This window comes from Ictalurus punctatus, chromosome 13 (assembly GCF_001660625.3).
Source record: "Ictalurus punctatus breed USDA103 chromosome 13, Coco_2.0, whole genome shotgun sequence".
Taxonomy (NCBI): domain Eukaryota; kingdom Metazoa; phylum Chordata; class Actinopteri; order Siluriformes; family Ictaluridae; genus Ictalurus; species Ictalurus punctatus.
In genome coordinates this window covers 23,515,653-23,543,008 of record NC_030428.2, presented here as the reverse complement: position 1 = coordinate 23,543,008, position 27,356 = coordinate 23,515,653, and the positions used below count along the sequence as shown (strand labels likewise).

The window sequence follows — 27,356 nt, the reverse complement described above, 5'->3', positions numbered from 1 at the left end:
GGAGAAGACTGACCTTTGGAAAAAAGTCCAGTATTCCAGTTGTTCATGAAGCCAAACGCACAAATCCTTAAAATGTTCAACAGGGTTTAGATTTAAGGACTGCAGACCACTCAAACACTCAAAAACCCACTGACATGTTCCTGGAAGCGTCAAATAATGAAATATAATTCCCACTGATGATTGAGATGATTGAGGAAAAAAAAAAGCACTACTGGCTAAAGAGAGCCAAAAATACAATCACAAAGTATTTAAAGTAGGATTTACAAAAAAAGTACACATTTCCAAATGTTGAATACAATACTGCTTTAATCATTATGACATGAGAAATTCGTTTAGGAATTATAACACTGTGCTTTTATTTGTATTTGGTTAACACTGAAGGGTACTTAAAAGGTACCAATTTAAGTTTTTTTTTTTAACACTAGTAAACAGGCATAATACACAGAAAAAAAAATAAGTGCTTGCTGTAAATGTGCAATACAAAATAATACTGTATAGAACAACAAATAGAATAAAAATGATTACAACATTTTTGCATGATGAGCAAACCTTTGCTCGATAATGGCCTTTGTATTCCGTATATCCTTTTTTTTTCTTCCATTAACTAAATCACAGTCGGATAAACATATGTACCGTGCTCAAATGTTAAAGAAACAGTGCTACACCAGCAACGGCAACACCGTGTACTGCACTCGAACAAGTAAGCAGCAACATCATATAACCATATACGCAATACAGAAGTGCAAAACAACCATCAAACGTGTCTTTGGTCTGGAAGTTTTTAGAAAGTAGTGTGTGTGTGTGTGTCCTGATCCATGTTGTGCTTGTTTTTGAGGCTAAATAATCCTGCAAATGTGGATTCTTCATTTGCTCATTCGTTCTTCTTTGCTGAAATGCTGACAAGCTCAATGTGAACTGTGCAAATTAAGTAATTAATCCTTCTAAACGAAAGCAAAAATGCAGTTTCGCCTCTAATACTGAATATTACAGGAATCCAAACACCTGACTGCTAGCTCAGAGGTTAGGGGGCATCACTAGAGACCAAAAATTCCTAGGCCTTTCTGCTGGCTCATAGACACATCAGCATGAGAATAAAAGGCAATCTTTCCGAACTCAGGAACAGAACGGGTAAAGCATCCCAAGCATTAAGACTTGACTAGTAACGGAATGTCCCAGTGGAAAACTTTACATAACGTTTGGCCCAAGTGCCGCTGGCGGGTCACACTGGATGGGAAGAGTTATTTCAGGGGAAAGAAGACGTGCATAAATAGGCACTGCACAGGCTTTCCTGCTGTTTTAGATCACTAGTCATGTATGGAAAATCCAGATTTAGCCGTAACAATTTGGAGACGATACAAATAAGTCAGTAACGAAGTGTAAATGCGGACCATAAGTAGAGAAGAGGAGATTGTTCAGAAATTTTTGCTGCTGAAAAAGAGCCTAACTGAAACATCTTTATTTGTGGAGATGAGCAGAAATCTCACAAATCACTTTTAACTATTAGGAGGCAGCTGCATAGGTAAACAGATCACCCCCCCCCCCCCCCCGAAAAAACAAGTTAACTCTCCCCGGACAGGGTCAAGTTAACACACGCTTCTTCCAGAGACATATGAAGCCAGCCAACTGCAACTACAACTTCAGGGTTGTGTAACACCCTCAAAGGAAAGCTGTTACTATAAAAACAAAAATTCGGACAAACGCATTGAAATTCACTTATCGTTCATGACATAGCTGGAACTACTGTCCAAATCGTGCTGTTATGCAAAAATAATGCACACATTCTGCCCAATCAGATTCGAGAATTCAACCTTGCTGTGGAGCAACCTTGCAATAAGTCTGTGTAACACACTTGGAAGAAAGCTCTATCTGCCGTATTACACACCCAGGAGCTCACAGACACCTGAGATTGGCTGGTGTTGCTGTGAATGACAGGGGACAGAGACCCAGACACAGTTTTTGTAACACGATAAGCCGCATGTCGGATTTACTCCGAGACAGAAAAAGAAAGAGGCTGGTGAAGGAATGACTGTTGTTCACATTATAGCTGCTCTAATATAAGTGATAACAGGAACTAACTTGACTCTTGGGACACTTCACAAATGGATACATTTTTATTCTTTAATGAATAAAAATGGCTAGTGTTAGCAAATTCCTCTTGTATAAGAGAAATAAAACACTTTGAGCTGGAACGTACTATTATTTCAGTGAATAAACAATCTCACAAGTCTGCTCGTGTTAAATAACTGCCTTTCATATCAATGTAGTAATAGGATAAATGTGATCAAGCCTACAAATGAACCTTAGTAATTAGCTTTCCTTATTCTGCTTTCCAAATGGAAATCCGTCTACTGTAAGCAGCTGCCTCCTGAAAGGAACAGGGTATGACCATCCACATCGTCTTTGAGTATTAACGCAGTTTTGATGCTCTCAGACCTGAAGGTAGTACTGTGTTACAAATAATTTATTTCTAAACGGAACTGTTGCATGTTTTTTTCCCTCCTTAAACAGAGCTAATAATCTGTACTAATAATCTGAGACGAGATTGCGCCCTCTAGCGAGCGCTGTGTTAAGCGACATGTTATAATTTAACTTCAAACTGCTAGGAAACTCCCCAGGCAATGTAGAATAAAATGCCGTAGAATAAAATAGTATACTAAGTGCCGTCAGTACTGCAGTGTTAGTGAATCCTGACCATAAAAGCAGAGATGATTGTGGTATTTTAAGGAGCGGGGGTGTAACACTATGATTTTGAGTATTAATGCAATTATAACGACATCAGACCAGAAGTTATAAAAGCTCCTAACCCTAACCCTAGGAAGATAATTTACGACTCGGTCCTTTTTACACCAATCATGTGTGTTGTATTGTGTTTGTATTGGGAATGAAAACTAACCTCTGTGCTCCTGAGACTCTGCAGGATTTGACTTGCCCTACACACCTCTGTCTGGGCATTCTATTAAATATAACTTCACACTTCACTAAAGCAGAAGAACCTGCTTATCGTCAACCTTCATCATTAAACCACCCACATGAACACCTGTATCTGCAGTACATTTTTCCATCATCAGGACATTTATATATATAAAATTATGTGCATAATCCACGTTTGAATCCCTTTCACCAATCAGCCAAGACATGAAGGTGTCTGAAGCTCGCCTCTTCAGGTTTTCACTACTGGCGCTACTCTAAGACTCATGTACCTAACAAGCAGGGAAAACTTATAGCCTCCGGTTTAGCACTGTGCCTAAACGTTTGCCTAAATAATATTCAATTGTGAATTATATTATCCAAATCATTCAAAAGTACCCTTAAGCCTTCAATTGTTTTTGTGCCACACCATAAAGGGGAGTCTGATGCTTCAAGATGGCGGCTGATATGACTGTTTTTAGATCTGTGAGGTCCTTTTATCAATTTTTAAAAACATAACAATGTGCTGTAAAGTATTAACACACACACAATCAGGTCCATATGTACAGTAGCTGGAAATTGACACAAGCTTCATAATGTACATAAGTGCTTTCCTTCTTCATAAGAATGCACCAATTTGTTGATTTGGCCACTCCATCTCTCCGATAGGTCTTTTTTTTTCTTTTCTTTCCGCTAAACGATAGCCTCCTTCACTTGCATCAAGGCCTCTTCGGACCGCATATTGAGAACGGCTACTGTACCAAATGCAAATTTAACACTTGGAATCATCTCCAGAACTTTTATCCCCTTAATGAGTAAACAGGCCATATTTAGCCATGAAACTGCTTATCAGTCAACTGTGCAATTACGTTTAAGCCTGTGAAAATAGAGGGACTGTAAAAACAAACAAAAACAAACAAACAAACAAAGAAACCTGTCATTCCTAAACGGTTAATGCAATATTTTTGTTAAACCTCGTGAATTAAGGCTGAAATTCTTTCAATCACATCTTGATTGCTTCATTTCAAATCCATTGTGGTGGTGTACAGAGGCAAATGACAAAATGGTCACTGTCCAAATACTTATGGACCTGACTGTATATGCAAGTCTGTTTTGAGATTATTGCAGAGGTTTTTGTTTTTTTGGACAGTTTGAGGTTTTTCACACCACTAAACTGGAATTTCCATTATGTTGGAAATGTATGGAATTACATTATCCTCGTAGGTTGAGAGCAAAAAAAAAAAATAAAAAAATACAAATAAAGCAGATTCTATATTTAGAGGCACTTCATGTCTTGGTTGATCAACACTGTCTGAGCTAACTGTAGCACATATTTAATTCTGTAGTTCCTGCTGAATGACCTGAGCGCAGTGCAGATACGGGGGTTTACGTGGAGGCGGTGCTCAGAGGCAGATGTTGATCTGTTTGGCGAGTTCACGCTCCAGATCTGAAATTAGGTTATCAAAGTCTTTCAGACTAAGTCTGCATGTAAACGGCGCGTCAAAGTCCAGCGCAAAATCGTCCGTGTACGCCCAGTCCTTCTTCTTCTCCTCGTCGCTCTCGCTGCCTGCCACCTCGTCGTAATCTGCGTCGTCGTTGCTCAGGAAGTCCCGCCCACACACGCTCCAGTCACCAGCGTAGCGATTACAGGGTGGGCTTTCCAGACGGCCACGCCCCCTGCGCGACACCACTGCCACGTCCTGTGGTAAAGGCAGCTCCACGCGTAACGCCGAGCGCTGAGGACAACGCTGCAGGGAATTATGGGAGGGACGAGAAGGAGCCTCTTCATCCTCTGAACGGTAGGGTGATCGATCGGTCACGCTTCCTGTTGGAACTGTAGTAGAATTCTTTTGTTAAAAGGAGGAAAGCATCTACAATAATCACAACAATGAGAAGATAATGAAAGACTGAAATGAAAGAATACAAACAAACAGCTGGAAAGTATTTACTATTATGACTGGTACAGATAAAATGTGTATAATCGCATTAGCACTCACGCACACACACACACACACACACACACACACACACACACACACACACACACACAGAGACTGAACATATTTTGCGCTTGATCTGCTGTACAAATTCTCCACAGCTGGAAAGAGAAGCTCAAAGTCCAGCTGTGTGTACGACACATGATGCATGAGGCAGGATTAAAAATGGCAGCCATTACTGCTGACAGGCATGAAGTGTTTAAGGAATGCTTTACCAATTAACACTCATGTTGGTGAGAGGGTCTGAAAGCAGGCCACCAATAAATAAGCAGTTTTGTGTGTGTGTGTGTGTGTGTGTGTGTGTGTGTGTGTCTGTATGTGTGTATGTTATTAAAATGTAGGCGAACTGTCAGTGTGTAATTTAGGAACATGCGGTGAAAGACGTGAAGTGAAAGAAGATGTGAAGCTCTCACTCACTCGGCCAGAGCTGCAGCAGATAGTGCAGAGCCTCGATGTGCCGCTTGAAGTCCACAGCGCTGGCCATCTCCATACTCTGCTGTGGGAAGCTTCTTCCTCCCAGGCTGCTTCCAGGTCCTGCTGGGGCTGATGGGAAAGTGCCAGGCCCCGCCCCTTTCCACGAGTCCTGCGTCGGAGTGAGCAGAACTGGGCCGAAACACACAGCAAGGTTCTGGCATGTCATCAGATTACAGTCGCTGAAGGAAGCTACCAGACTAAGGTGATCCAACAGGAGGGATAGTGTGGCCTGGAGGGAGTGCAAACACGCACACACACGCACACACACACACACACACACACACACACACACACACACACACAGAGTTATTTCATCAAGCATGTGAAAGCAAACGTACACTCTGTCAATGCTGTGCCAGTTCCCTAAATTGACGAGTACATACAGGTGTATTGTCATTAAAAACACACACACTCATGTGCGCAATGGAGTGCAGGGACACACACACACACACACACACACACACACACACACACACACACACACACACACACACACACACTTAACTCAGACACACACACAGACACTTAACTCAGACTCACACACTCACACACACTCATACACACACTCTCACACAATTAACTCAGACACATGCGCACACACTCAACTCAGACTCACACACACAATTAACTCAGACACACACAGATTGACAGACAGGCAGGCAGACAGGCAGTACCCTCTCTGGTTCAGGCAGACACTGCAGCAGGGCGACAGTGTTGTGAGATCTGTGTGTGTCGTCATTCCTGCACGCCGGTCTCACACACATGGCCTCCAGCACCACCTCATACAGAGTCCGTGTTATGAGCGCCGATGGAAGCTCACGCAGATAATCCTTCAGAATGCCTGCAGACACAGCACTCTGACACTTCACACTGAGGAAGCTGTGGGTATTCGTGTGTGTGTGTGTGTGTGTGTGTGTGTGTGTTTGAACTCACCAGTAATGACATTGATGTCAGGGTACAGCTCTTCAGTGAGAGTGACGGCCGCACTGTCCTTCTCAAACGCATCACGCAGCTCCTTCTTAACAGCAGCAGAGCCACAGAGACGATACAGACCCACAACCTAAACAACACACACCCACACACACACGCCCACACACACACACACACACACACACAGCTTTTAGATCAGCCTGCTTAGAGAGCTCACATTACAGGTCATTGATAACAGTCAGGTCTTTTCGGTAAGAATAATGGCCAGTGAGGGGTCCCAAAAATACCCAAAAAAGCAACTGACATAGTTAAATAGGAATAGTTATTGTGTTTACACCAGGTCTATGATTAAAAAAATATTTTGATTCATCTTAACAGATACTTTAACAAAAATACACTCATTTTATTTTTCCACATTTCTAGTATGCATCATTGTATATTTGTCTAAGCAGATGATAAGCCGTTCTCATGGTTTCATTTCAACACAGTTGCAGCTAGAAACGAGTTTTTCCCATGTTATGGTATAACCCATGGGTTCTCAAGCATCTTGTACCCAGGAACTCCATGGACCTTTAAATTCCTAAACATTCCCCTCAACAAAACATTAGAGTCAAGCTGACATTATTAATAGACCACTTGTTTTTGAGTAGTTATTGAGGTTTGGATTAAACCCATTCAATTCAAAGTGAACCATCAGAGTGGCTAATAACTAGAAGAGCTCAATAATAAACATAACATCTTTGATAACAATGGGTTGGGATTTTCACTGCTGTAACTAAATTAAACGAATCGCAGACCCCCCGTGCTATACTTTACAGACCCTATTTTGAGAATCAGTGCCATAAGTAATTATGAAGTTAGACTCTGTGATGAACAATTGCTAAGTTTACATTGGACATGCTAACGTGAAAAAGTTTCCAACACAACACATTTAATTTGGTCAGTCACTATAGTCTCAATCCTACCCCTTTTTACTGTACTAGAATTATTGTGTATTTTTCAGCCCAAACACACTGAACAGTTAAACAGTATACACTTAATAATTGTCTACAAACATGCATAAAAATATGACATTCCACAATTTTGTAAACCGGAAAATTCATCTGAAGTTAATCTTAAATGAAGTTTTAACAAAACAAACACATATATAGCTAAAGTTTTACCTTGAGTCCCCGCTTTTCAATCTCAGCCACACATTTCTGAATGATGAGAGGCACTTTGGGAACGCAGGCCTCTTTCTCCACCAGGCGGCGCAGCTCCACGCCGAATACAGAGGGGGGTGGCAGCTCGCTGAGGCGGGGTGTCGGCACCTCCCATTGCTCCAACAGAGTCAGTTTCACATACAGCAAACCCCTCGGCTCTAGCTTCACACACAGCTGCTGAGTCCGGGAGGCTGGAGGGAGGGAGAAAGGGGGTAAAGATAAACAACCAGAAGGGCAGAAGGGGGCCAAATCGGAGGGAACATAAACTCACTAACAGACACGAGAGCCAGTAAAAAGTCCTGTTCCTCTTTCACCCTGTAAATCCGAGCTGAACACTAGCACTTTTATGGTTCCATGAAAAATGAGAAAGTGAAGAAAGCTGACAGCTCAGTTGGCATAAAAGATCGCTGTGTATACACATAATACTTCGAAAAGAAGTGCGTGATCTATTTAATAATACGCAAGTCTTGATTCCTCCTATGAAGCCCATGTTAATCATTTTAAGATTCCTGTATAAAGCAATAAGGAAATTCGTTTAATTGGTTATTGACACCATTAAGTACAAGCGAGATGACTAATACCGGCTAATACCTTAAACAAAACAGGCTCTGCCAAAACTCACACGCTTGTTGCTATGGTAATGCTGACACCAAGTATAATTTCTATACATCTGAGTCAAATTACACGTAACATAAATGGAGATTTAACATATTGCTGCGTTTAGAGTAAATATATAAAAGGTTCATTTGGAATCTGAAATCAGAATAACTTCATTCAGGTCTTTGCATGAAGCCAGCCATTGTGTTTACAGCTCAACTACAACTATCTTACTGGAGGGAAACCTAAGCTTGCAGCACAAATATCAGGCCTTTAACAGTTCTATTTTTGGATCGGATTTTCCTTGATCAGCTCTCGGATTTTGACGCTGCATCACTTGAGTTGTTTTGCATAAACACATCTGCCAAATGAAGACAAGAAGATGTCAATTAAAAATGTTTAAAAAAAAATATTTAAGAAGTACTTCGTGCTTAGAAATGACAGCAGTGGGCAGAACAAACATGTGTATGAATTGTGAAATGATCTTAATCTTATTAACTGTAATTATCTTAATACATTATTAACCGTAATTGTCTTATTCAGGATTCGGTTTTATCAAGCTCCGTTATTCCACTCGTTTGGGGCATCCTCGATAATCATATTAGATCATAAAATTCCAACTAGTAAGTTTTAGTTTAAAGGAATGGTATTTACAAGACACCAACTGATAATTATCATAAAGTCCAACATGACGTAAAGGCACCGTAAAGGCGAAGACATTGTTCGGATGCCTTCCACGAACAACACGACGTAACTGCAGTGCAAGTGATCGACGTGAGGAAGCTTCTCTCACTTTGCAAAAGAACACGTTACGTGATGAACACTTGCATGACTGGAGCATTCATACAAAATGGCCTGTATTCCTACAAAACGGGAAGTGGTGGCTTGGCGGTTAAGGCTGTGGGTTACTGATTGGAAGGTCGGGGGTTCAAGCCCCAGCACTGCCCCTTAACCCTCTTTGCTCCAGGGTCGTTGCATCATGGCTGACCCTGTGCTCTGACCCCAACTTCCTGACATGCTGGGGTATGCGAAGAAAAGAATTTCACTGTGCTGTAATGTATATGTGATTAATAAAGACTCATTATCATTATTATAACGCTGCATTAAGAATGCTGAGGCCTTTACTCTTAATACTGCCATGCTCAGTAAACATTAAATATTATATTAAATCATAACAACTAATTAAATAAACAAATAAATGATTGGATGAATGAATATGCAGCTAAGAATAAAATATGCACTCAGAAATCCTCACCTTTAAACAGAGGAGGAATTGCAACTGCGCCGAGGCAGCATACCCGGTTGCGTGTTTGACCACTAGGGCCTGTGGATCCGTCCACAGCGTTAGGACTCGGTGTGAGAACGATTAGCTTTAGCATCCGCGCTCGCTCCAGCTCCAGGTTGAAGGTGTGGTTTAGCGGGAGTGACGTCTCCTGGCAGGTGAGCAAAGAGGTGCGGGCTCGCGTCACTCCGTCCACCTGGATGGCACAGAAGACGTCTTTCGCTGTGCGAGATCGCACGAGTTCAGAGACACCGAGCAGATGCACTGTGAGGAGGCCTGACACTCTCTGGGCGGACCTCGGCTGCTCTGCTAGCGAGTAGTGCCGGAAGGACCCGACTGCATCCTGCCACCCGCGGTGTGGAGGAGCTTGTGGTGACTCCTGTGCCTCTTGACCTGATCCGTGAGACCCCTCAGTCAAACCCTGACTCGAATCCTGTTTGGGCAGAAGCTCAGGGGAGTCGCCGTCGCTAAGATAACCGCCTTTGCTAGCAGAACGCATGCGTGACGATCGGCGCCTCGGTCTTGCGGGAGCACTGGTGTCCAGATGGTACCTGCTGATGACATTGTTCGAGGATTCTTTACGCGCGTTGGGTGGTGAGGCCTCGTCGGCGCCCTCTGGTGCATCCCTGCCACCACCTTGTCCTTGAACGTTCCTCTGGTTACGTGATGAGCGCAGACTGAGCTTACGCCGCAGTTCTGGGAGCTTGCGCATTTTCATAGAGAGACGTCGTACTGTGCCGGGGGATTTAATCTTCTCCATCATGCTGCTGCTGGTGGTCGTGATTACTCCTGAGCTTTTCGTTTGTGCTACTGGACTTCCAGAGGAGCCTGCTGAACCGCTAGCAGTCCCAATAGCACCTTCACCAATACTACTAGCACCTCCGCTGCTGCCACCCAGATAATGAGCATCGGGGTGACAAGATTGCTGAAGAACATCTGTGAAAAAAATAAACCGAGAGAATATTAAAAATGTTTGCTTAGAAAATATTACACATGCTCCAAAGGGACTATTAACTCTAAACTAACTACAAGCAGGTAAAAATAATGCTGAAATATCCAGAATGTGCGCTTTGGAGTTTCTTGGTAAGTTTACATGGTTTGAAAAAATGTTATTAACTCAGTACTTCCTAGCAATTCCACTGTCTTTACTCATCTAATGTGAAAAAGCTAAACCACATTAATTACAGGATTATTTCAGTACGCTACAAGATTGTTTCTCACAGAAGCTGTTTATAGACACAGAGAAATGTCTTTCTGTGTCTTTACATGAAATAATCACTTCAGTCATCAGATTGCCACCCAATTGAGAAGAACAGGGTTCATCACTCCAGTACAGCTCCAGAGATGTCTAGAATCAATGCCATGATGGATTAAAGCTGTTCTAGTGGCTCAAAGTGACCCAAACCTTAGAAACTTTATGTTGTTTTTTCCCTTTCCCTTTAATTTGTCACTCATCTGCAGGTAGTATCTTTTATTGTTTGAGTGGAAAGTTTAAATCATTGCAACATTTGGCCCATTCTTTTCGAGGGTGCCAATAATTACTGTGTATTATCTTATTCCCCTCTTCTCTGTTGTCTCATAAAAAAAATATACACAGGGATACATTACCTATTTGGGAAGAAGTAAAGTTAGTGAGTAAAGTGGGAAAAGTTCCAAACAGGAATAAACAGGAATAAACAGGAATAAAAAATGTTTTTCATTTTAGACTCACATAACTAAACCTTCAGCCTTCAACTGATTCATTGAAATGAATTTGAATTTCATAGCAGAACTCAGACAGGGCTACAGTGAGGAACATCTCCCACAGACTATTAAAAGGCATGGAATGCAAATTATTTCCTGTTACGCTGCGCACAGTGACTATTAACACTGATTGTGAAACCCTGAGAAAAAAAAACCTATAAAATTAACAGAAGCCCACAGGGTTTCCCATAACTACACACAAACTGGGTGACATCACGATGAAACTAAACATGGTATATGTTCATAAATATTTTAAAGAACGACTTGAACCAATGGAGCTGAAATCCACCGATTTCAATACAATCTCTCTGATGTTCTTGCACTGCGCTCTTTCCACGTTTTACAGCTCACACTTTCGGTCTTCACTGGACTCCGGATGATTTCTCACCTCTCCGCTCATCTGGTGCTCCCTCTGTCTCTCTCCTTCTCCATGGATCTTCGAGTACATCCTTCTCCCTCTCCTTCAGCTTCAGCTTCCCTCCGCTCGCCCGAGTGTCCTCTTCCTCTGGGATTGGGTTGTACCAAATGTTGCTCTCGCTTTCAGTCACGCGCCTTCGCTCTGTGAAGCAGGCTGTGTAGGCCTCATCCGGAGCCTGGGTCTTTCCTGATGACAGCACCCAAGCTCGGCTACTCCTCTCCAGGTGTTGAAGGTACACTCCCTGACCGGAGAGCTTACCCATGCCTAAGGAGGTGCAGTACTCCGTGACCGGAGGCGTTACTAACTCTGGAAGACCTGTCTCGGCCAGGTCAGCACCGTCGGCCATGTGAGCCTCCCGGCAAGCTCTTCCGTACGTTCTGTCTTTATGCAGATCTTTCCATTTCCACTCGAACCCATTCTCCTTGAGAGAGGACTGTTTGGAAGCCTGGGCCTTGTCTGAGCAGCTTTCACGTTCTTGAGACACCGAGCTCAGGTTTGAGAGCTGCTCCACATCTCGAGAGATGGAATTGAGTTTGGCCCAGTTCTGTTTTTTGGACACGGTGCTTTGCGTGTGTCTGGTGAAATCCTCTTCGATCTCGGTCACCGAGGACGATGAAGAGCTGTGGACAAGCGCTGTCTTCCTCTGTCCATCTGAGAGAGAGGAAACAGACAGTCTATTAGACCATCTATTAGACCTTATTTGGCACTCAGGGTATTTAGTTTGAGCGGAGTGAATAACCGCATAAAGAATGGATCGGCGTAAAGCCGAAGCCACCAAATCGAGAGGGATTTCGTTTAATGGCTAATCCACGTGGTGCCTGAGACAGTCGTTAACCTTTACATAATTTCATTGGAAAGCATGAAAAACCAAAGCACAAAAGGGACAGAGGGGGAATGGGAAAGAGGGGGAGAAGATCAAACGCTCATCTAGATGGCAGAAGTTACTTTTACTCTCCTTCTGCTTAATTCTCTCTCTCTCTCTCTCTCTCTCTCTCTCTCTCTCTCTCTCCCCCCCCATCCTCTTCTCTCTCACATCCTGCACATCTGGAAGCTATCTTTCTTTCAGCTTAACAGATCACCACGATACAGAGAATATCGTATTCAGCTCCCTGATCTACGATAAAAGTTCTGAGTGAACATGTCTCTCAGCTGAATGTGTGTAATGACACTGTTTATCCGAGTTGACAGAAGTGATAAAAAATGGATCTACATCTAACACATTAAACTGCTTCCACTGAAACACAACACAACAAGTTGCCATTTGAGCAGATTCCCCCATGAGAGATATATCACTACGCAGGTGTACAATTACTGATGTAGCCCATCTGTTGCACTACAGTTTGTCAGTCAAACCTCTCAATGATCAACAGAAAAGGACCACTGCTCACCAGATATTAGCTGGATGATGGATGATCCCAGCACACGACAGCTAGCAGCTGGAGAGAGGAACGTTAACACGTGCTTCCTCTAAAACAACTAAAGCCAACGATCACATCATTTCAAATGGCTTCTCATGCCATCTCACAAAGCAGCTGAACACGCTTCTTTCTATAGATACACGAGCTCACGGATGCACACGATTGGTTCGTGTCGCTCCGATTGACAGGAAGACAGCAACATCATCCCTTCCACCCAGACAGCACGGCCAATTTTGTTCTTGGCCACGAATGGAATTCATGGAATGAATAGGGCAATAGGGCACTAGGCTTTGTCACTACACTTTAACAATATACAGAGCAATTGTTCAGGCACCGCTATTTCAAATAATTTTTTTCAAAGCTACATCAAAGCTCAATCTCTTCTGAGGTCAGTTAATCTTTCAGCATATAAACCATTTCTCTTGCTTTTTCGTTTATTTTTGTTTTGAATAATCAATCCACTGCTGTATTAGAGTGCTTATTGCTTGAGTGGGTGAGCTGACAAATTGTATTACTGGTTTAAAAAAAAAGAAAGAAATTAAAAAGGTCAAGTAATACACGCAGGCCGATATTTAAGCCGGCCCATCACTGGTTCACCGGTTAGTTAAAGTGCCCATTAAATAAAAATTTTAAAAGTTTTGTGGGTTTTAGTATGAATGTGTCAATGTCTTAAGGTTATCTATAAGCTAGTGCGCTCCAAATCAATGACAAAATTTGTATTTAGTAGATATATACGTTCAAAATGTACAGTCTCTCTCTACCACCAATATGGTTCAACAATTTTGATGACATCATTCTGCACTTCAGCTTCTCATCAGATTTTCTGTCCAATCAAATGCTCTCGAGAATCTGAAGTGTCCCGCCTCCATTGTCATAAATATCCATGGTACTAACTGTCAAGTACGGATTTGCCTAGGTTGTGATGTAAGCTAAACGCTATTGGCTGTTTAAAAAAGGGTGAGGAGCCACTCGATATGTCCCGCTCTGACTTCCTGTTTCAGTGGAAATGACGTCAACACATCGAATAACGCTGTGCATTTCAAGGCACTTCACGGGGACTTTAAATATTTTGCAAAACACATATTACTCATCTTCACAGCATGCACCAATGTTAACTCCAGTGATGTAATTATCAATGATGATCTGTGGAGTTCACTACTGAGTGAGTATTATTTGTTTGATACACAGCCTGACCTATGGAGATGGGGTGAGTTCTCCAACAGCAGGTCAGGAACCTCTGAGGAGCAGAACATTACAGCTTAATACAGGAAGAGGGGAATTTCAACACACACACACACACACACACACACACACACATGCGCGTGCACACACACACACACACACGCATGCACACACGCGCGCGCACACACACACACCCACGCAGGTGCACACACAGGATGGAGGTTTACTAGACCTGATAATCACTTCCTGCAGCACATGAACAGAGAGAGAGAGAGAGACAACAAGAGAGTGAGGAAGTGACAAAAAAAGACAGCAGGAGAAAAAAATGGCAGAGAAAGAGAGAGGCAGAAAAAAGAGACGAAGAGACAGCACAAGGGAGAGAGAGAAAGAGAGTAAGACACTGGAAGACAGACAGAAGAGGGAGAGAAAAAGAAAGAAGGAGAGTGGCAGAAAAGGTGAAAGAGAGAAGTGGACAGATGAGGGGGGGGGGTGCGGGGGTACGAATGGTAGACAAGGAAACACCGGGGACAAAAAGGAACAAGATATAAATAGGAAAAAGAGAAAGATAGAGACCAACAGAAAGAGGGAGAGGGGGAGAGATAAAATGTGAAGGAGACAGAATTGAAGAGTGACAAAAAAGAGTCAGTAAAAATGAAAAAGAACGGGTACATCAGGGACAAAAAAAGAATGAGAGACAGAAAAACTAAAAAAAAAAAAAGATGGAAAGGGTTGGGAAAGAGGGAAAAAGACACATACACAACCCTTCGTCATCATAATACTAAACAAGCAGCTGTTGTGCAGCCTAGCGCTCATCAATGACCAGTCTGTTAAAGCAGCCTCCCTTATACGTAGCTTCTCACACTCACACACACACACACACACACACACACACACACAGTTAACCCTATTCACTATTCATTGCCATGTCCAAAAATACACACACACACAGGGCAGAGGTTCAGGTTCCCTCTTACAGTAGGGATGCTGAGAGAAAGACTCACACACACACACACACACACTTAATCAATCATGAGTGTACAGAACATCTTGCATTTAAACATAATGAGAGTAGGAATGCAGAGGTCACTACAGCTTTAAGCCCCATTATAATAACAATAAAATCTATTATCACATGTACTCCACTCACAATCCATACAACACACACACACACACACACACACACACGCGCCACTGAGGTACAAAGTGGTAGGGAGAGGAACTCATGTGAGCACAATGATAGTTCTGTCCATGTTCAACAGGAAAAGATTCATGAAAAATTTTATTTATACAATTTGCCTGTCAATCATTTGCTTCTTTACTTTTAATGTAATGACATTACTCAGCCAAAATCTTTTTCTTTAACGAAATAGACCTAAATCTTCATATTCTCACTTCAAACAGCATTGTTGAACTACAGAATCTCCCTGTGCCCTCAAGTCCCCCTGGGAAGTTCATATTTATGAGTTGGGAAGCTGTAATTACGACGTAAGGTGCGTTTAAGTCACTTTGGTCGGCGCAAGGTGGCGGTGTACTTTCTCTTAATTAACTACAAAAATAAATAAATAAATAAATAATACAGCAAGTTATTTTTATTTTTTTAACTCTACTTCTAAAAAATGAAGAACAAAGAATGTGCATCAGATGTGTTTTGTTTTTTTATGTTTTTAATCAATTTATGAAGCCACTGTAAGTGTTATTGTTACATATTATATGGTAATTGTACGATGCTATTGTACTTTGTGCAGGCAATTAGCTTATTTTATTTTGAAATTGGATTCCACCATGTTTTCTTACTGACACACCCCCAACTCAAAGAAAATCCCAAGTTTCCCCACTTGTAATTACGACTTTGTGGTAGTGCTTATGTGCGTTCAACTCGTAAATACGATCTTTCCGACATTTTTGAACACACCATTTTTCTCAAATAAACAATTTGTAAAATAGCGATAGAAACAGCCCATATTTACCAACGATGAGCATGTGAGAGACTGCATCTACACTCAAGACAGATGATAATTAGGAATACTATTGCAAAACATCTATGGACAACACCGTTATTCAGAAATTAGCTTGGTAACTCAAATGAACTGGACAGAAATGAATGGCTAGCATCCATGAAGTGTTTCATTACTCTTATACCACAGTGAAGTGCAAAACTCTATACTGAAGACTTTGGAGAGCTTCTGGAGACCTAAAAAGGGGCTGAAACTGGAAACTCCTTACATAAATGTTAAATAAACGTCTCCTCACAGAAAGATTCACTATATGGATGTTCATATCCTGTACCCTTAGTCATATAAAACCTTTTCTTTTTAAAAAATAAAAATCCATTTATTATTACCTCGGAGTGTCCTACAGACAAGTACATGTGAATGACCTGCTACTATAGAAACAATAACGTATTAGAACATTATTAATATAAACCTACACTTACCACCCACATTATTAGGAACACCTTTGCATATGCCCTTTCACACAGTTATCCAATTAGCCAATCATGTGGCAGCAGTGCAATGTATAAAATCATGCAGACACAGGTCAAGAGCTTAATGTTAAAGCACAACTATTATGGTTTTGAAACGTGCCTAGTTTTGTTTTAAAGGTCTCATGCAATAGATTTACATGCATCCAAGGTTAAAAAACACTTTAACGTGCTCATAATTTAAACTGCAGCGTTACCTGTTTTTCCCGGTGTCACAAACGACTCGTTAAACGATCCGTTATAAAGGATTTATTCTAAACTCCTCCTTTCAGAGAGCATTCTCTGCTCTGATTGGTCAGATGTCCCAGTCTGTTGTGATTGGTCTACCGCTGTCAGCCAGCAGCCAGGAGATGAGAGGCGGGGCTTTTTGATACAAACCTACGTAGGTTAGTACAGGAAGTAAGTCTGGAATCACTAATGACTCGATTCAGCGGCTCAGAATCTTTTCCTTCATTTGGGAGTCAATAACTCCGTTTGTCGTGCGCTTTGATTATTGAAACTTTGCAGACTTTTTACATTCACAAACAGCTCGATAACACACTACATGAAAGGTAATATCTGAAAAAACATAATAGGTGCACTTTAATGTTCAAAAAGTGTGATCTCTATTACTTTAACCATGGCATGGTTGTTGGAGCCAGATGGGCTTGTTTAATTATTTCAGAAACTGCTGATCTCCCGGGATTTTCACACAGAATAGTCTCTAGAGTTTATGCCGAATGGTGCGAAAAACAAAAAAACATCCAGGAAATGGCAGTTCTGCAGGCAGAAACGCCTTGTTGCTAAAAGACGGCAGAATTAGCCAAAAATGGCCAAACTGCATCGAGCTCACAAGAAGGCTATGGCAACTCTTTACAACCGTGGTGAGCAGAAAAGCATCTCATAATGCACAACACGTCATAGGAGGAAATGCTATAACAACAGAAGACCACACCAGATTATGCTCCTGTCAGCCAATAACAGAAATCTCAGGTTAGGTTCACCCAAACTAAGCGGGGGATTCTCTTCCATTTAAGAGAATCAGTCTGGGCAGGGAACAATTTTGGGCAGAATTAAATAAAGATTGTCCTATGAGAGTTCTTAATTGTCCAAGTTTGTTGGTAGTACAGCACGTGTCATTCCTGGAAAAGGAAATCCCATAATTCAGTTCAGATGACGAGAGCTTGATGAAAGCCATGAGAGATAAACTGCCTCTCTGATAGTTATACAATATGGAAATTGTAACACTGTCACAGACCTAAAGGGAGCTTAATCGTGGACCAAAAAAATTAAATAAATGATTACTGAAAATGGTGCAACCAAACAGGCATCTCTTAAAATTTTCAGCTGATTTTACGCTCATAAATACTTGCCATGCAGGAGGTGCATATACTGTATGAGTGCGTGTTTCCCTGAACTGAACACTGTTATTTAATTCCAGCGATGTCGTGCCACGTTCGGCAGCGAGTCAAAGACATGGTGGAAAAGTTTGCTGAGAACGCACGCCTCCAACAACACGTTAAGTGTTTTCCCAAAAATACCAGCCCTAACGCCCCCACCCCTACCCAAACACACACACACACACACATAATTTGAGACATCCTGTGAGAAAGCAGCAGTGTTCTAAACCTCTTTGCTGCAAATAAAAATAATGATCACTCCGGAGCAACTTTTCCTCTGAACAGAAACAATTTTCCAAATAAACCGAGGCATTTATTCCATCTTTTGAAACAAATTTTCCATAGCCATGTACTGAAATGCTATTTTTACATCACAGTAATTGCTCAAATGTTTACAATAAGCATGATATTACACCATATTTATCTATGTCTGTCTCATTGGCTAGCATTCTTAAACAGGCTAAGCTCACAGTGTTTGCTAGTTTTAGTTGGCTAGCTAGCCAGTGTTACACCATGCACTTAGTAAGTGAAGTATCTTTTATTTAATCTTTAACATATGGCTGACATAAGCAAGCTGACTACAGTTGCTTGTTATCATTCTAAGCATACAATCTCCTTGACTAGCATTTTTAAAAACTGGGTCGGCTCTTGTAAATAATAGCAAGCTTGATCTGGTGATTTTAGCCGGTTTAGTTTTGAGGTTCGTACCAATGTGCTCTGAGGATAGTTTTGTTCAAAATTGACATGTTTTGGGTCACAGTGACTCTTAGCAGTTTATATATATATATATATATATATATATATATATATATATATATACACTTTATGGATCACCTTATCCTTAAATGTGATAGGCTTTTGGCTATTAAATGATTGGTTTTTGTATGGAGGATTTTTTTTAACCAAACCTTTGTACTTTTTGTACACAAGATTTTACTTTTGTCGATTGAACTTGTACGTTCAGTATCATTACTTTGCATCATTGGACTTTGATCCATGGCTAACTTTTTTTTATTTTTCTAACAATAATCTGTAAAACACCCTGCAATATTCATGTATTTTTGGTTGTCATGAAATCCTTTGTTGTTAACAGAGGAGTTGTTTGCATGAAACTATACACCGATCTCAAGCCCTTGACATGTTTTGGTACTGATTTGCCAGTTGCAACACGGTTCCAGATTAGTCACTGCCACTAGCACCTTGTCTCTATTTTAAAAAAAAAAAGAAAAAAAAAAGGATTACTTCAACTTGCCAAGCTTTTGAAGAGCGATCCCATATGTATGGTGCATTCTTGTAATATTTACCACTTCCTAAGTCAAATTTTTCTGATGGCTCAGATTTCATGAGTCTTACACAATGCTGGAAGTTGTTCCTGAAAGTTCAGCTTGCAGTGTTATAATAGTGTCTTTACAAACCTATCAGACTTCCTGGAAAATTCTGCCTTTACAATGGCAGCTAAACCATTAGTATCAGTCATTCGCTCACTCTACGCTCAGCAACAGTGGTTTCTGGTTGCCTAGCAACAATGTTCTAACTACTTTGAACCACATGGATGGTTGTCTAGTTGAGCGTGTTGTGCGTTTGTTTTTTCATGTCATAAGCATGAATTTCCCTTTGACTGCACCATAGCATACACTTCCTGTCAGGTTGCATTAGCTCAGCCAGATAAATGAAACATTGGTAACATTTGCTGGAAATCAGCGAATACATGACTGTAGCGGTCTGCCTTGGGAACAGGACGATGTTCTGAAGTGTTTATGATGGCAGTGTTGTGTGGATTTTATATCAGGGTACATCATATCATCAATTATTGGCTCATTTCTACTGCAGATGTCAGAAACATCCCAGATAAATAAGATTCTCTGAAGTCCAGAGTGAACTGTGGTCTCCTTTCCCTCAGTACACATGACTTTCACATAAGGCAGTACTCTGGAAAGACTGTGTGTGCGCCTGTAAAAAGAGCAAGAGTTTCCCTAAAAGTCATTAGTGAAAACTCTGCCTCGGTTTCGGTCTTTTATTGCCTCTTTTTCTTCTTCAATCTGCAGTTCCCTCAAGCTTTATTCCACTCATGCTCTGCCCATTCTTCACTCACCTCATTCATTCACCTCACTCACTGTCTCTATATCTAGAGCCCTTCTCTCTCTGTCTCTCACTCATGCACCATCTTTATATCTATCTCTAGATCGGACCCCACACTCCCCTGCACTTGCACCCCTCACTCCCCTGCACTCGCACCCTTTATTCTACTGCACTCGGACCCCACACTCCCCTGCACTAGTACCCTTCATTCTAATGCACTCGCACCCTTCATTCTTCTGCACTCGCACCCCTCACTCCCCTGCACTCCTAAACTCCTGCACTTGCACCCCTCACTCCGCTGCACTCATACACTCACTCTCTCACTCTCCAACACAGTCCTGCTCTCTCTGCAGATCAGATAGTGAAGTAAATGTCCATGTGTCCTCCTCATGTCTCACAAACACAGTGGAGGAAACTCCACTGTAAACATCTACATGTCCCACTTTGAACTGTCCTGCTTTGTTTATTTGGAAGAGTTACATTATCAAGCCACAACCACAGAACAGACAGTAAATTAGATACTTAGAACAGATTAGCTTCGTCATTTACTGGTTAACTGCTGACAGACAGATTCACCCTGTCTCTTTCTTTAACCACATCAGGCCAAACACACATACACGCACACTTATGAGGCAGGTTTGTAAACATATTTTCCTTAATTACACACAATCCCTCTGCCCTCTCATGACTGTGTACAATGTGTCTAATTTACTCCACAGCTATGTTAATAACACCAGTTTCAGTATTAATTTAATATATGTCATATCTGTTTCTACAGTAACAACGTGAAGAGTTCAGCAAACCTGCAATCATCCAGGAAGTCCAGGAAGAGGAAGGGGTAAAAAAAAAAAAAAAAAACCCCAGAAGGGGATTGAGAATATAAATAGGCTAATCTTCATCACACTGACAGGATGTAGAGCTGGAGGAAGCCCGGTCTCGTAACTAATAAAATCCTTCATGTAATGATGATCCGAACTTCATAGCTCTTCTCAGTACCTAAATACTTCTCCACTAAACCATTATGCTTCATAATTAACCATACTTTTAGGCGTTTAGGTTAAAACACACGAGTGTAAACAAATCTAAGATACTCTGATGGTGCAACACATAAACCATGGTTAAAATAAAAAACAAAAAAACAGACATACAAAAACCCCATAATTGACAGTTTGGGGACTTTTGAAGAAATAATAATAATAAAAAAATAACCTACTGTGTAAAAGTTGCATGTTTCAGTACCTGCAAGTGTTTATAACCCACAATAATCTGGTGTGGTATAAACAGATTTGCTTCGTAAACAAGTTTGTAAACAATATTTTACTTACATAAGATGGGCTATTATTCAGGGACACACATCAACACACGTGTCTGATACTGTCTTTGATCAACAGTTGTCATTTAGGTCTTCCTGGAAACTGTGTGCGTAGGAGAATCCCAAATGCCTAGCAATTTGAACATACCCTTCATAGGGTGGAGAGACCGTTCTATCATTGCCTACGTGCGGCACCAATCTAGGCCTTAGGAGATTAGAGATGAATCTATTGAATACTGAATACAGACATAAACATAATAAAGACTCAAGTATTCAAATTATCAGGACAATCCTATGAAATAGACATTCAGATAATTTTGTAGATAATGCCATGATGTTGAAAACTGTGGAAATCTAAATATTCTGGGGGGAAGAAAGAAATAAAATCAGCGAGGAAAAGGAATACACAAATAATAAAATGGGTTGGAAAGAGAGCGAACAGAAAGAGTCCTGTTTCCTCACTCTCACGTGGCTCACAGATGCTTAAGATAAAGAGTTCTATTGACAGTCATTATAGAGAGAACGCATGAGCACACACTCACACACATGCTCACACACACACACAAGCGCTCACACTCTCTCTCACACACAGGAGTTCGTCCGTCGAAATCTGTCAGACGAAAACACAAACTGGGACTCGACTTGCACGTAAATTGGATTAAAGTGAGGAAGACTTGCGCAGCATCGGCCTCAATCTCACTTCCCGGTGACCACCGTGATCCAGTGGCAAGACCGAGTCAAGACGACTGAAGATGGCCCCCGGGTGCAGTGATTCACACACCCATTCACACAAACGCCAATGAGCCTACCATCCATGACTTTGGACTGGGGGAGGAAACCGGAGTACCCGGAGGAAACCCTCGCAGCACGGGGAGAACATGCAAACTCCACACACACAGGGCCACGGTGGGAATCGAATCCTCAGCCCTGGAGGTGTGAGGCGAACATGCTAACCACTAAGCCACCGTGCTCACACGCTCTCGCTCACACGCTCTCGCTCACACGCTCTCGCTCACACACAATAATGCTTTTAGGAGGCCAAGTGCACACTGTAAAGAACATGAAGATTACTCCATAACAGCCATGACAGTGCAGCTGGGCAGCTTACTTCGCTCCTCTCTCACTTAATCTCTCTCTCACAGACAAACACATATACATACACACACACACACACACACACACACACACACACACACACCACCCTGTCTGGACTGTAAGATTAAACATATATTAATCATAACTACAAGTCTGAACCCTAAGGCATCACAGGAATTCACAATCTCTTTCTCCTCTTGCACACTTATTACATCAGAACCTCTCACACGCTCGCACTGTCAGACTCTTTATCATACATTCTCTCTCTCTCTCTCTCTCTCTCTCTCTCTCTCTCTCTCTCTCCACACACACAATACCTCTCTCACCCCTTTCCCAACCACATACCTCACACTGTGTCATCAGAAATGACGACAAACACTCCAGCACACACTCACACTAGGAACCCAAGTGGCATGGTGTTTATACACACACACACATTAATGTAGACCAGCCAGCAAACTACTTTCCCTATTTTAGACATTGCAAGTGAGGGATAGAGAGAGGGAGAGAGGGAGAGAGGGAGAGAGAGAGAGAGAGCGCGAGAGAGAGAGAAAGGGGAAACCACTTCATTAAATCACACACTATCAGTAAGTCATGTGCCAGTGTTACATTTTCCCATCACATCAGCCTTTTACCTCATATCACAATAGTGTTTTTTTAAGTATATTTTTCAAACTCTCATCTTATCAGCTGAACAGAATTACTCGATTGCCATCCATGAAATAATGCGATGCTCCTATAGATTCATCCAAAATAAGAAATCTTAAAAGACAGGCCTTATAAAAGCATCATTCATTCCTTCCATGATTTAGAGAGTTTGCAATTGCAGAAATGAATGCAAAATTAAGCAATCTGTGCAATATTCCGAGGAACTTGCAATTTTTCAAAGTTACCACAGACTTTCCACAGATTTGGGTCAAGACACGTCATGTGATGTCGTCACAATGCACATTCAGTCAAAGGATTCTTCGATTCACGTGTGTGGAACATGAGTACAAAGACCATGCAAAACAATCTCGGGCAATTGTAATTTGGCCAATTCACGTAGTTTTCGGCAAAAAAAGCACAAAAAACTCCGCAAATTGCATCACAAATTTAGAAAAAAAAGCTGCAGAAAAAAAACACGCATTTTAGGCTGCAACAATAAAATAAAAATTAAAAATTAAAAAAAAAAACATGAAATCCTGTATGGACTGAACATCATCTCATATCACAGAAAGCCAGCTAGTAAAGTTGCCAGTACTGATCTGTTCACAGTAACAATATTGTGGTCTCAAATATTGCAATGTATTTTATTGACTACTGAGTACTGAATCGTTTAAGTAATGCCTTGTTGGCTTAGCAGTAACACTTTCAAAATCCAAAAATGCCTTCATCCATCTATCCATCCATCCATCCATCCATCCTACAAAAGGGTCGCAAGGAATCTGGAGACTTTCCCAGGGGACTCAGGGCACAAGGCAGGGGACACCCTGGACAGGATGCCAACCTATCGCAGAGCACAATTGCACACACTCGCACACTACGGACAATTTGGAAATGCCAATCAGCTTACAGCGCATGTCTTTGGACTGGGGAGGAAACTGGAGTACCCAGAGGAAACCCCTGAAGCACGGGGAGAACATGCAAACTCCACACACAGGACGGAGGTTGGATTCGAACCGCCAACCTTGGAGGTGCGAGGCAAACGTGCTAACCGGTAAATGCATTTGACAGGTGCTCCTGGGTCTATATGGGTGGAGCTTAAGTTACATTTATTCAGTCCATCACAAACATGATATGACATCACTACAATAGTTTATCCATCATTCCTAGTGGCAGGCAGCTTGGGAGTGAACTTGGATGCTCTTTTGAAGCACTATAGCAATGTTAACTGACCTAGCAAACTTAAACAAATACAAAATATCCTAATTACTGCTGGATATAATGTTAAATGATAGGTATGGATAAAAACTTCGGATAAAAGTGCTATATAAGTGCGCCATTTAGGTATGCCAGCTGGTCAGGTAAAGTTACTGCAGCGCTCTGTAAACCAGACCAGCTACAGTAAGCCTGCTTGTTGTTAAAATAGTATCTTTTGTAATTAAATGGAGTATTTTATGCTATGCATGACATCAGGCCAAAGAGATTAAAATGAAAGCCTTATGCTGTGGTAATATGATCAAGTTTGTAATTCACTGATCAAATTTAGCTTGGACTGCAGAACGCCCATCACTCAGCCAATAGCAGTTATTCAGCAGGGAAAGTAGCACCACCAAATGACCGGGAGTTAGAGCAAATAGCTACACCGTGACATCAGACGTCGGATCCCTGACTACAGGAGTAAATTTACTCCTGAAGAATGAGATTTAGTTTCAATGTAGGAGTTAATTGCAGGTTATCACTCTGAGCTCCATCCTACAGCTGGGACACCATATGACGTAAGCTCACCTGACACATCAATACAGCACAACTCTGGTCATATGTGTCAGGGGTTTAAGCACAGTTCGGTGTTGAACTGTGCTCTAACACTTTAGTAAACACCTCCCTCCTTCTGTCGTTCAATCTACACTACGGTTTCTCGACTCTCTGGTCTCGAGGACCTGCACAGTCTGAACAACACAACCGATGACGATTAGCTAAACAGTCTTATCATGCGGATAAGGAAAAGGTAAAACGCAACACTGACACTGAGGTTGAAAAACCTCTGGTCTTGCACATCTGGATCAGTTCGATCAGAGCAACAAAAAAGCACCACAATGAGCCAAGATCGTGGATGAACCCACCGGGATCACCAGGCTGTGTACACAGACAGTGCGGGGTCAACAACCCAAAACCAAACAACAGAAACAACTCTGGTCTAATTGCTCAAAATCTGATTATGCAACCAGTGTTTCCTGTTACAAAGGTCAATAAAACTTCATCTCATTATATGTTTTCTGATTTCTTTTATTTATTTATTTATTATCCCTTAACATTAATTTAAACTTAAATTTCATTTTACCTTCAAAAAAAATCTTTTGCATTCTATTCCGTTTTCTATTTACAGCATTCATTTTTATCATTATCATAATTAAACTGGTCATCAGGATTAGTATCAGCCTCGGTGGTTTTGGGAACTCTTTAGGAAAATTTAAATGCCTGAAGCATGATCGACACAATCTCTATAAGCGACGGAAGCTGGACACACTCTTCAACCAGTCTGTGATCAGTAGTCAAGATAAGAGATTTAAGTTAAGCAAATCAAGATTATTATTTTGTCTTCTGGGAAACATGTCAATATCTTATTTAGCTTCTGAAGAGCAGTACTAAATGGAAAAAAAGGACCTTTAAATGAAATAATAACAATTTACACCGATCATCCTGTTCAAAAGTTTACACCCCCCCCCGGCTCTTAATGTATCGTGTTGCCTTCTTGAGCATTAGTGAACGTTTGCACCTTTTGTAATAGTCGTGTACGAGTCCCTCGGTCGTCCTCAGTGTGAAAAGATGGATCTGAACATCATATATTCGCTGTTGGAAAGGGGTCAAATATGCAGAAGATGCAGGAAAAGCAGAGAATGTGCAGGACCTGGGCAGTTTAACTGCTCAGGACAAACAACTGCTCAGGACAGACAATGAACAACTCTCACAAAACATAAACACATAAAGTCGATGGTCATCCAGGTAACAACAAGTGTTAATAATAACGCATGTGTAAAATCAGTTATTATTGAGTCTTGTGGACTATATGTAAACATCTGTTGTGTGAAATAGTTTATTCAGGGAAGAGCTAAATAATAAAAAAAAAAAACACAAAATGTCATTTTTAAAGATCCCTCTTTTGTTTTTGTTTTAAAAATGATTAACATTCTGAATGTAAACTTATGACCTCAAACCCTACTCTGATTTCAGGAGGTACATCTGTATCAAACAAACAAATCGACTAGAACTCAATACTGACTGGAAATGAAATGATCCAGTATCATTGGAATGGTTCATGCATCTCCTACTCAGGATCAAACTCAGCTCTCCAGCATCCTTCAGACATCATAAATCCTCATCATAAACCTTTACACAGCAAACATCAACCCTGCTGAAAGCCACATACGCACGCTTCTGTTTATTATGACTCTTTATTATGTTTATTATGAAGAAGCCTATACAGAGAGGTCTGCGTCAAAACAAAACAAACATTACAGCTAAACAGTAAACATAATAATAATAATAATAATAATAATAATAATAATAATAATAATAATAATGATGATGATGAAAGTTTGGTGTTGAATGAGCAGTACCGTTCAGTCTGGGGTCGGTTTTGCGGCGGGATCGGTCTTTACCCCGGAGTTTGGACAAGGTCCGCTTCAGTAAGGGCTCAGCCATTCCCAGACTTTATTCCGCCCTGCTGCTGAGCACGAGCTTGAAATTATAAAAGAAAAAAAAAAACAATACAGAAATAAAATCCGTTCAGTTAAATTTCACTCCGCATGTTTTCCCTGAGACCCAGCGTCTCTGCATCTCTGCGCCTCCACAAGAACTTTCACAGGAAATGAATTCCACGGATTCTTTCCCAAACTACTTTTTTTTTTTTTTGGCCTCTGGGAAAAACCCCGAGTGTTTCTGGGAAATGGAGTTCACAGTTGCTGGTCAACTCGCCCTGCTGGAAAACCCCCCCAAAAAACAAGCTCAATGGAAACCATGACAGAAATTCTAATGGTTTACACTACAGATACCATTACATATCATTAACCATTAAAACCATTACCATTATTGCTCCTTAATGGTATCCACTAGATATAACATGCCATCAATAAAAGGCAACAAATTACCAGTAGAAACCCACAGGGACCATTACAGTTTCCATTAAAACAAATACAATTCCTTATTATAACCATTAA

At 41.2% G+C, this 27,356-nt stretch overlaps 1 protein-coding gene across 1 annotated transcript; it reads right to left on the bottom strand.

The window, feature by feature from the left end:
* Positions 1-288: 288 nt before the first annotated feature.
* On the bottom strand, positions 289-27,036 carry LOC108273935 (rho GTPase-activating protein SYDE1). Its single transcript, XM_053685322.1, has 8 exons — positions 26,757-27,036; positions 11,521-12,201; positions 9,363-10,325; positions 7,472-7,701; positions 6,312-6,438; positions 6,053-6,219; positions 5,322-5,607; positions 289-4,741 (listed from the first exon to the last, which is right to left on the bottom strand). The coding sequence occupies exons 1-8, from the start codon at positions 26,839-26,841 to the stop codon at positions 4,311-4,313; spliced, it is 2,970 nt and encodes a 989-aa protein (XP_053541297.1). The 5' UTR covers positions 26,842-27,036; the 3' UTR covers positions 289-4,310.
* Between the last annotated feature and the right edge of the window lie 320 nt (positions 27,037-27,356).

What these genes read in the sequence shown, in the direction of transcription:
- LOC108273935 (XM_053685322.1), bottom strand. Translation starts at nt 26,841, where the DNA reads ATGGCTGAGCCCTTACTGAAGCGGACCTTGTCCAAACTCCGGGGTAAA. An exon ending in AATTCCTCCTCTGTTTAAAG is followed by an intron (nt 7,702 to 9,362) that starts GTGAGGATTTCT and finishes CCCTCCCTCCAG; the next exon opens with CCTCCCGGACTCAGCAGCTG. An exon ending in GTCTGCCTGAACCAGAGAGG is followed by an intron (nt 5,608 to 6,052) that starts GTACTGCCTGTC and finishes CACTCCCTCCAG; the next exon opens with GCCACACTATCCCTCCTGTT.